This window comes from Morone saxatilis, unplaced genomic scaffold, assembly GCF_004916995.1.
Source record: "Morone saxatilis isolate NCDOM2014 unplaced genomic scaffold, NCSU_SB_2.0 Contig15, whole genome shotgun sequence".
Lineage (NCBI taxonomy): Eukaryota > Metazoa > Chordata > Actinopteri > Moronidae > Morone > Morone saxatilis.
The window spans coordinates 7,899,569-7,911,861 of NW_023339707.1; the positions used below are offsets into that span (position 1 = coordinate 7,899,569).

The 12,293-nt window shown below is 40.5% G+C and overlaps 2 protein-coding genes across 4 annotated transcripts in view; both read left to right on the top strand.

The window, feature by feature from the left end:
* Positions 1–6,963, top strand: part of arih2 (ariadne homolog 2 (Drosophila)) — a 15,439-nt gene extending 8,476 nt beyond the window's left edge. For both annotated transcript variants that reach the window (XM_035656685.1, XM_035656686.1), the window contains exons 6-15: positions 481–601; positions 1,287–1,396; positions 1,944–2,061; positions 2,264–2,314; positions 2,630–2,651; positions 3,098–3,249; positions 3,686–3,829; positions 4,295–4,363; positions 4,556–4,681; positions 5,215–6,963. In XM_035656685.1, the coding sequence (XP_035512578.1) occupies positions 481–601; positions 1,287–1,396; positions 1,944–2,061; positions 2,264–2,314; positions 2,630–2,651; positions 3,098–3,249; positions 3,686–3,829; positions 4,295–4,363; positions 4,556–4,681; positions 5,215–5,286 (985 nt within the window). In that variant the 3' untranslated portion in view covers positions 5,287–6,963. The remainder of the gene's footprint in view (positions 1–480; positions 602–1,286; positions 1,397–1,943; positions 2,062–2,263; positions 2,315–2,629; positions 2,652–3,097; positions 3,250–3,685; positions 3,830–4,294; positions 4,364–4,555; positions 4,682–5,214) is intronic.
* A 1,233-nt stretch (positions 6,964–8,196) lies between these two features.
* Positions 8,197–12,293, top strand: part of impdh2 (IMP (inosine 5'-monophosphate) dehydrogenase 2) — a 12,098-nt gene continuing 8,001 nt past the window's right edge. For both annotated transcript variants that reach the window (XM_035656683.1, XM_035656684.1), the window contains exons 1-5: positions 8,197–8,688; positions 10,820–10,868; positions 11,155–11,256; positions 11,373–11,447; positions 11,964–12,170. In XM_035656683.1, the coding sequence (XP_035512576.1) occupies positions 8,591–8,688; positions 10,820–10,868; positions 11,155–11,256; positions 11,373–11,447; positions 11,964–12,170 (531 nt within the window). In that variant the 5' untranslated portion in view covers positions 8,197–8,590. The remainder of the gene's footprint in view (positions 8,689–10,819; positions 10,869–11,154; positions 11,257–11,372; positions 11,448–11,963; positions 12,171–12,293) is intronic.

The window sequence follows — 12,293 nt, forward strand, 5'->3', positions numbered from 1 at the left end:
TATTTTTACGCAGTTGTGTCCCTGTGCTAGTTTTCAACAATCTCCCTGATAAAGTCGGCCCACATAACCGAATCCTTCTGAGCCTGATAAGTGTTTCTCTATCAGCTGTACGAAGGACATATTTATGGTGACATATCACCCCCAATCCAGTTTCTGGGTCACTGTAACTAGAAACCACCCCACTTAAACTAAACACAGCCACAGAGGAACTTTGGCAATCACAGAAGAAGTAGCCTTTGTAGGGCAGTGTGTGCACATGTTGATTCTTTCACTATAACCTGTCAATTATTCAAGGTGTGTGTGTGTGTGTGTGTGTTGTGTGTTGTGTGTGTGTGGTGGTGTGTGTGTCGTTTGTGTGTGTGGTGTGTGTGTGTTTTGGTGTGTGTGTGTGTGTGTGTGTGTGTGTGTGTGTGTGTGTGTGTTGTGTGTGTGTGGTCGTGTGTGGTGTGTGTGTGTGTTGTGGTGTGTGTGTTCAGGTATTATCTCGTGTATGGCTCAGGACTGTTCCCTGCAGATGCCAGAAGACTTTGTCCTGCCGCTGCTGCCAGCAGAGGAGCTGAAGGACAAATACAGACGCTACCTCTTCAGAGACTACGTCGAGGTGTGTGTCTGTCTGTTTGCTCAGATGCTCTGTCAAGGTCTGCATGTATATCAAATGAGACGTCAAAGGCGCGTGGAAAGGGAGTGAGCGTTTGTTTCAACAACTGAATCTTTGAATCTCCTTCACACCTCATTAAATCTGAATCCTCGCTCTCTCGCTCTTATCACTCTCTTCACTGTCTGTCTCACCATCTGGGTTTCTATCTAAATATATTTATGCAAGTTATGATATCTCAAATTAGACATTCATGTTTTTTTAAAGGAATCATTATTTACGCAAATTACAAAGGAACATGGTTTTAATTTTTAATTAGATTGAATTCCATCTGGTTTTGAGATTACTGTGTATAAGATTTGTGGCTACAATTGAGGTGAATGGAAATTGTTTGATGGTGCTCACAATACTGAAAAAATTACATTTAGAAATTCAACCGTGTATCAAGGCTGAATCCTTGTTGCAACCTTGTTTCGACTCTTACCTGTGGCCCTTTGCTGCGTGTCATCCACTCTCTCCCGCTCCCCCCTTTTCCTGTCTTCATCAGACAGACAGTTGAACCAACCCTTTAAAAACTGACCTCCCTGCTGAAGTTGGTCTAAGAGAACTGAAAACCTCCAGCAAGGGGTGGAAAATACACTGACACTTAATCTCCCTCTTAGTTAATCTCCATGCTCTCTCTGTCCCACAGAGTCACTTCCAATTGCAGTTGTGTCCGGGTGCAGACTGTCCCATTGTCATCAAGGTGCAGGAGCCCCGGGCGCGCAGGGTGCAGTGTGAACGCTGCAATGAGGTCTTCTGGTAGGACACAAACGCACTACACACACTACAGTATGAATCAAGTATTGCTCGACTATGGTCAGATTTGTTTTGCCTGGCTGTGCGTCAGGGTTGTATTCAGTTATCTCACTCTGAATTTGTATGTTTATTTGTTACTCTAAGGCAGTTATAGTTCTTTGCAGTTTTCTTTTTGGCAGAATTTTAATTTCCTTTTTTATGTTTTTATTTTTTCATCTAGTGCAAGAACAATTTACATTCTTGTACACTGGACAAAGTAAGAGGGAGTAAGAGGAAAAAAATTTTCCTCCAAGCTTAAGATAAAAATAGATGAATAAAAGTGGAATGAGAAAAGCCCTTTTGAGTCACAGATAACCACACAGCTGTTGGTGTGTTTTAGATAAAGTGTGTTAAAAGCATTTGATTTACCTAAAGTTGTTTAACTGTTATTACTGTAAGCCAAATTCCCCATGTTATTTTATTTATTAATGTGGGTTAATAATGAAGCTGTGTGTTATTTGCTTGTAAACAGTACAAAAGTGAGTCTCTATACTGTCTCTTTTTCTCTCAGTTTTAAATGCCGTCAGATGTACCACGCACCCACAGACTGTGCAACGATCCGGAAATGGCTGACCAAATGTGCAGATGACTCGGAGACGGCTAACTACATCAGCGCGCACACTAAAGATGTATGATTGCTCTATACGTATACACATGCAGTCCTGCACACATACAGGCTCTGGTATTTCAACGTACTTACGCACATGCTGTAGTTTTGTCACGTTCACAGATGATGTCACACAGTTTGCAAACACCAAAATTACTTGTTATCTGTAATGGTGTGCTATAACCTGTCACTTACTCTAACCTCATTACCAACTTCTCCTCTAGTGTCCTAAGTGCAATATCTGCATTGAGAAGAACGGAGGGTGCAATCACATGGTGAGTCACAGCTGAAAATCACTCTTTCCCAGAACACAGGAAATGCTAAAAATATGTTCAGATTCTGAGAGCGAAGTCCTCAACTTTAATAGTTTGATGTTTGATTTTATCCGTCCTGGGCATGTATCTGTCTTTTATCATATTTAATAGTTTAACATGTATAACAGTTTCTAAGCTGTATTTGTGACACATCAGTTAAATGGTTTCAAACAATCAGTTGATTTACTCAGATTTATTAAAGTGTGAAAACTTTAATTTTTTGCCAGGTGTCTTGTTCACTAATTTGACTTCCTCTTGTTTCTTTGTTTTTTTCAGCAATGCTCCAAGTGCAAACACGGTAAGTAGTTTGTCTCTGTGTTTCACACTTTCACTATGATCCAGTGAATCTGGAACCCAGTAAGTTCTGTGAGGCACTTTGCATCCACCTAGTGGCATGATATGTGACACAAAAAGAATGACTGAAAGTTGAGGTTCGATTAGAATAAAAGTCTCATTTATTTTCTTTTTTGCTCTCTTTTGGCTAATGGTGGCAGCTTACAATCCTAAAGGAAAGTTATAGAGTTGTTGAGTAGAGTACCCAGAATAAAAAAACCCTTCAGAATAACTTCTGAAGCTAGCAACAAAAGCCAGGAGAAGGTGCTTAGTCTCTACTGAGCGAATCATTTAGATGACTTGTGAGTCTAGGCTGTTCTATGATACCAAACTTGTTCTTACTTTTACATGCTTTGTAATAACTCTATATAGTGTGGAGACCATAAATGTGTGTTTTGTGTCTCCTGAAAGACTTCTGCTGGATGTGTCTTGGTGATTGGAAGACTCACGGCAGTGAATACTACGAGTGCAGCCGCTACAAAGAAAACCCTGATATAGTCAACCAGAGCCAGCAGGCTCAGGCCCGAGAGGCCCTCAAGAAATACCTCTTCTACTTTGAGAGGGTGAGTTTTTTTTTTTTTTTTGGATCCCCATATATATATTTATTTCAAATTATTTCTCTAAAAACATAAAATTTAGCAAAATGCTCCGTAAACGTTTTGCCTGGATAAATGTAATGGGTGAAACTTTGCAACTTGTCAGACATGTTTATTTCCATTCTACCCAAACGCTGTGACTAGTTGAGAAATCTGTGGAGACTGGGTGGAATTCAAAGTGTTCAAAGCTTTATATAAACCAGATGGAAAATAATTTCATCTTTTGGACAGATTTCCTCCTGCACTCTTGTATAAAAGTTTTGACATTTATGTCTGAAAAGCTATTGTCAGGACAGGAATCACCGCACACTGTCGAGCTATACTGCTACAGAAGAAATATATGTTCTGTCTTTTCTTGTTTTTCATTTTTATTATATTCTATTTGTTTATTTTTTCCTACAAGTGGGAGAATCACAACAAGTCTCTGCAGTTGGAAGCTCAGACGTACCAGAGGATCCAGGAGAAGATCCAGGAGAGAGTGATGAACAACCTGGGAACCTGGATCGACTGGCAGTACCTGCATAACGCTGCAAAGCTACTGGCTAAGGTACTCACACACTGAACTGAGACTGTGAATGTTCTGGATGCACAGGTAGTAAGTTAGTGACGTGAGGGGAGAAATGAAATGGGGAGGAGATGGACAGAAATACAGGTGCACAAATTTTTTTTAAAAAGTCACTATTTTAATAGGTTATCTTGTTTACATCATCATTCATTTTGATATCTGGAATGAAAACCTTTGTTTAACAACCATGTCAAACCTCTTTCATGTTGTGAAATGTTACCTGACTCACTTTCTCTTTCCTCAATGGATGATTTCAGAAGTGAAGATCTGCCCTGTAGTTTGCCTGTCATGACTTAAAATATGATGTACCTGCTCATTAGATAGATCTGTACCAGTGAAGTAAACAGTGATACATTTATCAAGTGCCTTTCTTCATTTTGAGAATCTGAGTGAACATTTTCTCAGTTAGTACAACATCATGAGTGTGTCTTGTCTTTTTGTTTCCAGTGTCGCTACACACTTCAGTATACGTACCCTTACGCCTATTACATGGAGTCCGGCCCACGCAAGAAACTGGTGAGTCTCTGCCTGTGTCATTTATTGCAGAACACGCATTATAAAACTATATCAAGGGTGGTCTTGCCCTCCTAGATTTTTAAATCTTGACCCAATTAATGTTAATAGTGTATTTATTCATTGTTGTTTTTCTCAGTGGAGGGGAAAGCTATTGCCTGATTTTACAGAATGTTTATCTGTCCATATCTGCAGTTTGAGTACCAGCAGGCCCAGCTGGAAGCAGAGATAGAAAACCTGTCGTGGAAGGTGGAGCGGGCCGATACCTATGAGAGAGGAGTGGTGGGAGGCGAGGGGGAGCTCAGCGCCAGCGACAGAGGGGTAAGGGGCTGAACACACAGACACACTGCTAGAACCGCGTCACCTGCAAAACAATTGTTTTCCTGTGGTGCAGAGCAGTTTTTCAAATATATTTAATTTTTCAACACTGCTCGTCACAATTGCCAATCAAATCAAGCAAGAGGCGGGCTTTACTACTTTACCTTATTCTCATTGTGAGCATGCTGGCATGCTATGGTTAGCATTTAGCTCAAAGTGCTGCGTGTCTACATGGCTGTACACTCTTAGTCTTGTTACATACACTGTACTGGAGCTAAATGCTAGAAGATTGTTAAAAAAACTACATAATCACTATTGTCAGTGGATAAATAGTTTGCTTAAAATAGTTCCTAACACAAATCATATATAAATCCACCACTGAGTTTATATTATCTTTATTTTTTAATGGTCTTAAGTCAGTAAAAAAGGTAATTTGGTCAGCTTTCATTTGGAAGTGTCTTTTATTAATAATAATAATAATAATAATAATAATAATAATAATAATAGATTGGATTTTTTAATATCTTTCTTCACAGGATCTGGAGAATCAGATGCACATTGCTGAGCAGAGGCGACGCACGCTGCTGAAGGATTTCCACGACACCTGAAGCTCCATCGCGACTGCAAAGCACCAGCATCTCCCTCCTTACTTGCTATCTTTGCTTCCTTCCATGACCATCCCTTGGTGCAGTCATACTGACCCCTCCTTTTCGCTTCTCTATACTCGCTCATTTGCTTCTTTCTTTCTGTCTTTCCCTCCTCACTCCCATAACGCTGCAGGGTCACGGAATGGCACGATTGTATCTCTCCTTCCTCTTCTCATTCCCATCCTCGCCTCATGTACACGTTTTGGCTTCAGAGCATCACATTCAGCGCAGTTTACACCTGTTGCAGCTTCTCAGATCGGATCATATGGTCAAAAAAGGTTTTGTCATGGGTCTGACAACATTGGGTATTCTTTTAATTCATATTAAGCGTTTAGACACTGACATGAGCAACTACAATCAACATGTTGCCTGTTGAGAGTGTCAGAGCTCCCAACATTTTCCCTGTGATGCTAGAATAATCATCAGACATAAAGGTAAAACAAGTAAGGATGGCTTTTGTTATTAAGCAGACGAGGAAGATGTGTGAGATGGAATACATTTTCTTTAAGGAGACTGTGCTGGTTTTGGATCTGTATTTGGTGGTTTCATGTAGACCATAATGACTAGTGGGCTGTGGCTGGCAGTTGTACCTGTAGCACTGTGTTAGCCTGAACCGAACATTTTCATTTCAGTTAACTCTCCTAAGCTGGAAACAAGTGAAGTGTGATATCTCTTGATAAAATGTGTCACACTCACTGCCCTGGCTCTGTTTTGAATAAGCTTTATCATCAACCAGATAGATGCAACTTGACATGTCAATGAACAATTCTCAATGGCAGATTATGGAGACCTTTTGTTGTAAATTCTGCTGTGTATATGGTGTGTTTACTGTGGAAAAATGGTGACCTCACGGTCCCACGTACTCCTTAAATACCTAAAAACAATATTTTGCTACGTATGATGCATGTTCATGTACACAAACTACTAAAGAATATCATGAATGTGTGTTTAGGCAACAACTTTTTTTAGATTTTGTTGCCGGTGTTTCACAATAAACACACCTCCCCCCTCTTTTTTGTTGTGTTAGTATCAAAACTGATCTGCTACAGCCTCTACTGCTAGCAAATAGCTGCTAGTCATTATGGTCAAAGTAAAACTACTGAATTTCTTTGTCCGAATCTTGTCTGTTTACATTCTCACATGGGCGTTTGTTGCTTTGTGTTCAGCTAATGTAGATCCAGACCAGTGTGAGTCAGACCTCCATAAAAATCGAACGTTTGCACCTCCACTGATCAGAAGATGAAGTTGTTTGAAGCAGCTAGTGTAATCTCAGCCATTCACGCACACTACAGCACCACCCATAGACATTTGCACGCACATACCATGCCACACATTGACACACTCACGCGCAAACACTCCGCTGCAGAAAATAAACGTTAACCATTAATTTGTCTCCTTCCCCCATCTTGTGCTCTCTTCTTTCTTTATATTCATCCCCTCAATGCATTTTGCTCTTTATTTTTTCTTCCCGCTCACATTGTTCACTTTTCTTCTGGAAAATGGCTGTTGATAGATAGATCGTTTAAAAAAAAAAATGGGTAAAAAAAAAGTGAAAAAAAAATACAAAAAAATTGTTGTAATTTTCAACGGTTGTACATTAATACAGAAATAGAGTTACTGAGAGTTTTTAAAACCGGACCCTGCCTCTCGTGTCTTCATTACACACACAGACACAAACAGAATTTCAATTTCAGTTAATAGGAGTCAAATGAAAGTAATATATTTCCAGAAGTGTAATAGTGGTTTTTACCATATTCTAGGAGGAAATGTGATCAGTCAGTGATTCTTTTGGCTTAACAGGATGTTCATATTACACTTTTAAGGAATAACCTTTTCCAACAATAAAACCATTGCAAAAGACTCTGATTTATGCAGAATTAACTTTGGATATAAGAGTGCCATGGATCAGGGAAGAATTCTTTACAATTATTACCATGTTTTCCATCATGCTGCCCAGCCCTTTAAGATCAAATACTCAGTGTGCCACTCATTGATTAAACTGGGACTTCAAATCTGGATTTGTGCTGCAAATGTTATTCCAAATATTTAGAATGATTTTAATATATACAGTCACTGCAGTGTTGACGCATGCTGCTGAAACCCAGGCCACCTCTGACATTATCGGATTGGCACCCTATTATGTACAGGGCCCGAGGTGCCTTCCACAGCCTAATATAGTTAAGTGTGCCAAGATAGTATTAACTGCTCCAGTGCTCTGCCTGACCTTGTGTGTGTGTGTGTGTGTGTGTGACCCAGTTTTACCTTCACACAGTGACATGGAGTGTGGGGAGGATTGCACCCTCAAGCGTTTATTCCAAAGCAGGGCAGGCAGACACGACCTTTTATAAAACATGTCATGGTATTTCTGACTTTAACTTCTTAATACGGTATGATCTAGTTTTTGTAGATGCAATATATTTTTAGCTGCAAAAGAAAAAGAAGATAAAAGAAATGTTAATATTGCAGTTGAAGGATCTATGATACACCAGTTTGTGTATGTACCTGTGTACTTTTTAATGACCAACTATGATATGATGTTCCTTTATTGATCCCCCCCCATTGGATTAATTGAAGTTTGACACAGCAGCACATGGGAAATGTAGTATAAATAGGAGAGTGTAAAAATACAATAAAAATAAAGATATAATAGAGAATATAAAAACAATAACAGTACGGAATAAAGAAAAATGGTGCAAAGACGCAAAGCATGAAGGGATCTTGAGTTATGTATGTTTATTTTTTCAAATATAACTTAAATAATCAGCCTGTAAAATAGTAATAAAATTGTTCATTAACTTTGTAAAAAACTTTTTTTTTACTAAATAAAATAATAAAAACTGAGGGGGCGGGTTGGCAGGACGTGACGTCAGTGTCGGAAACGCTGTCAGACTGGAGTAACGCACGTGTCGGAGGAGCTGTTGAAAGACTATGAGCGCTCAGCTCTGCTCACTGAAAGGCCCGAGGAAGACACCGAAGCTCTCAGACCGACATTTTCTCATTTAACGTTTGCTTTCTGGTCGTTAACGGACCGCCGGTACACGTAAATCTCCCGGGCTGCTCAGAGGCGCGCGGAGCAGGACGAAGGTTGCACGGTTAACAGAGAGAGAGAGAGAGAGATACACACACACGAAGGAAGAAAGTTCTCGCTCTCTGTTCCCGGGCTTGTGTGTGTGTTTGTGTGTCCGCACGTTGCCTAAGCAGCTCGTTGAGTAGATTTCTTATTAAACACTGAAGAACCGGTGACGGTGACGTTAACTTGGACGTGATGGCGGACTACCTGATCAGCGGGCAGACCGGTTACGTCCCAGATGATGGGCTGACGGGACAGCAGCTGTTCAACGGAGGAGACGGACTCACGTACAAGTAAAGACACCCATGATCATACCCGCTGCTCTGCCCCCGGGCCAACCAGGCCACAGGGGGCCCGGGCTCGGTGTTAGACGTGTTTTCACCGATTTAACGTGAACTTGCTGATGTAATGTAATGTTAGTGTTACTTAGATAAAATGTTTCTCAGTTGGCTAACACCTGAGCTAACATTATAACATCCACTGTCACAGTACAGTAACGTTACAGTGGAGGGAGTGTGGCCAAATAACAACATGTGACAGCAATGGCGGTATATATAAGTCAAATACACACTGTCCTTTGGTTCGTGTTTTGTAACAGCCAGTGACAATTTAATTATTGATTATCCATTATTGGTTCAAATAACACATTTAGCTTCTACCCTTTCTAAATGGATTGTCCCCCAGAGAGAGTCAAGCTCCAAAAACACTGGACTCCTTCCATACTGCGGGCAACAGCATGTTCCACTGTAATATACAGCTCATACATCATACATCAATGCTGCTGCTAGTGGTAAACTGAACTTAGTGTTTGCCAGTGGAGTATCCAAAGTAATCCCACATTTACATTAGAAGTTACCAGAGGCCAAAGTGATGTCTTAATGTGAATTTCTTAATAAAAATAATGAATAGTTCAGTAGTATAACCCAAAATATGCTGGAAAAACATCTTTTCTGCTCTCATTTGTCATCTTAATAATACAATAAAACAGAAGTTACATGGTTGATCCTCTGTTTGGTGTGGTTATAAGGACAAAGTGTCCCTGTGTTTGTAATGACTGTCTGATAACTGATGGCAGCAGAGCACACAAACACGGTTGTATTTTGGCCATCAGTGACACTTTATGACTGCTTTGAACTTCACCTGCAGACACTTAATTGCTTTCAACTTTTGGCCAAAAAGGATTGCTGGTGAGAAAGGTCTTAAAAAATAAAACACTTGTGTAGTACGGCCTCTTGGAAGTGAAAGAGGGGACACATTCCTTCTGTACACACGCTGCTCCCAAATTTAGCTCCTGGCCTACACAGCCCTGTGTTGTTATGGTGGACTGTGTGGACCCTGGCTATATTTGGAGCATGTGCTTGGTCCATACAACAAAGTGCAAACAGTAGTGCCATGTTTTGACTTGGTGTTGGCACCAACATGTCAAATCCCAGTTGATATAGTTCATGACTTCAGTATATTTCTGTATCTATCCATTCTACAAAGTAATGTCTTAAAAAGGCCACAGTGCCAAACCTTCTCTGGGTTCAGCTTTTTAAACGTGTGGATTGTAACCATGGTAAATTGAATATTGTTTGGGTTTTGGATTATTGTTTGAACAAAACAAGCAGTGTGAAGACATCAGCTTTGGTTCTGGAAGAGTTATTTGACATTTCACAGACTAAGCGTTTTGTTTAGTCTGTTGATTATATTTACCAGCCCTTCAACATGATACACTTAATATGTGTGTGTAACCAACATCCACAATAATTAAAATCATATGAAATGGAGTAAAGCAGGTTCTTAATTTTACCTGATGAATCATTAAAGCCAATTAGCCGATCACATTTAGATTGTTCTGTTAAATAACTTTCAGTGCTGTTTTGAGTGAGAGAACACAATATTATCAAAGCAAATGTTTGCTAACTAAATCCTGTTAAATGTATAACTATGGAACAGGATTAAATTGATTTGGTTTGAATGCTATTCTCACTAAACTACTGTATTAAAGCATAGTAGTAATGGTTAAATGGCCGACAGTCACTCATGTAACATGCTAGAACACGTGGTGACGCCCTCACGTCTCACTGTCACATAGGCCTCACTGCCAACCATACGCCACATGCATCGGCATGCCTCGCATTTAAGAAGTTCTCCGCAAAAATATTTCACACACACACACACACACACACTCCTACTGTGACATGACACCTTCTGAAGATTTCCGAGAAAGACATGTTAGTCGTGTTATGTCCGGCTCGGGGTAGTTTGAACCCTAATTTTCCATGAATACCTTCTTGTCTATTTCTGAACTAGAGAATATGGAGCTGGAAAGTATTTACCTAAACAAGCTTACTGAGCTACCCAACTGTTAGGATGGACAGGTCCAGTAAGGACTGAAGATTCCTGCTGCCCTAACCTCGTCTTTTCTGTCTCTTTCTTCAGCGACTTCCTGATTCTGCCAGGATACATCGACTTCACATCAGACCAAGTGGTGAGTTGGGATGAAAGACAAATATTTACCAACGCATAAAATCTGATTAACACCGCTGTTGTGGTATTAAATTAATCTGAGTCGGGGCTGATGTCCGGGGTGAGAGTGAGGATTAGCAGCTGTGTGCCTCCCATCAAACATATTCCCTGAATTAGGCTCACAAAGGGCCTCCACAAGCCAGAGCAGTAAATAATGGCTTCCCAGAATTTAAAGTTGATCCTGGTATTTTAATTTTAAGTTTCACTAAAAACTGCTTTGAAATATCCTCCTCATGTCTTTTGTCCAGGACCTGACCTCAGCGCTCACCAAACAGATCACCATGAAAACTCCATTCGTCTCCTCTCCCATGGACACCGTCACAGAGGCCAACATGGCCATCGCTATGGCAGTAAGTATGACGCATAAACACAGTTTTCTTTGGATTGTGAGACTGTTTTTGTTCCTGCTATCACATTAGCGCAGTATAACGCCCACTCACTCACTCGATGTATTGTCTCCTCCCAGCTAACAGGTGGCATCGGCTTCATCCACCACAACTGCACTCCAGAGTTCCAGGCTAATGAAGTTCGCAAAGTCAAGGTAGTGATGATGATTGTCCGTATGGTTTTATTTTCCCTTTACATTCCTTCATCCCTTTTTCCATTCTTTCATTTCGTTCATCTCATTATCTTTTGTCTCTTCTTTTATTGAAGGTTTATTTCCTCCTATCTATTTTTCCTCTATTTCATCTATGTTTTGTGTCCTGACTCTTTTATATTATGATTTTTTCTTTCTCTATTGTGTAAAAATGTTGATTTTTTTCTTTCATCTCACATCGGCTTCTCTTTGTCTTTCTCTATTTGTATTTGTTGCTGTCAGTTTGAAAGGTGTAGAAGCATGTTTTTTCCCTGCATCCCTTGCTCCTCCGCTCTAGTGTAGGCAGTAAAATGTTCACATATTCTTTATCCAACCCTCCCTTACTGAATCCCTTACACACTTTTCCCTGCTGTTACTATTCCTCGGCTTCCCTTTTATACTTCTTTTCTACACCACTGCTCCTTCTCCTGCCCGTCCTTATCCTCCTCACCCCTCCTGTTCCTCACCTCCTTCCTCCAGCGTTATGAGCAGGGCTTCATCACAGACCCTGTGGTGATGAGCCCCAAAGAGCGCGTACGGGACGTCTTCCAGGCCAAGGCTCGCCACGGCTTCTGTGGAATTCCCATCACGGACAACGGCAAAATGGGCAGCAAGCTGGTGGGGATCATCTCTTCCAGAGACATCGACTTCCTGAAGGAGGAGGATCACGACCTGCCACTGAGCGAGGTGGGTGGACTCAAAACATAAGCCAGAAGTAATAAAAAAAATTATACATATTGATATTTTAATGGGAAACATTACAGAATAGAACAAATGCCTTTATTGTCACTATACACATGTACAATGAGA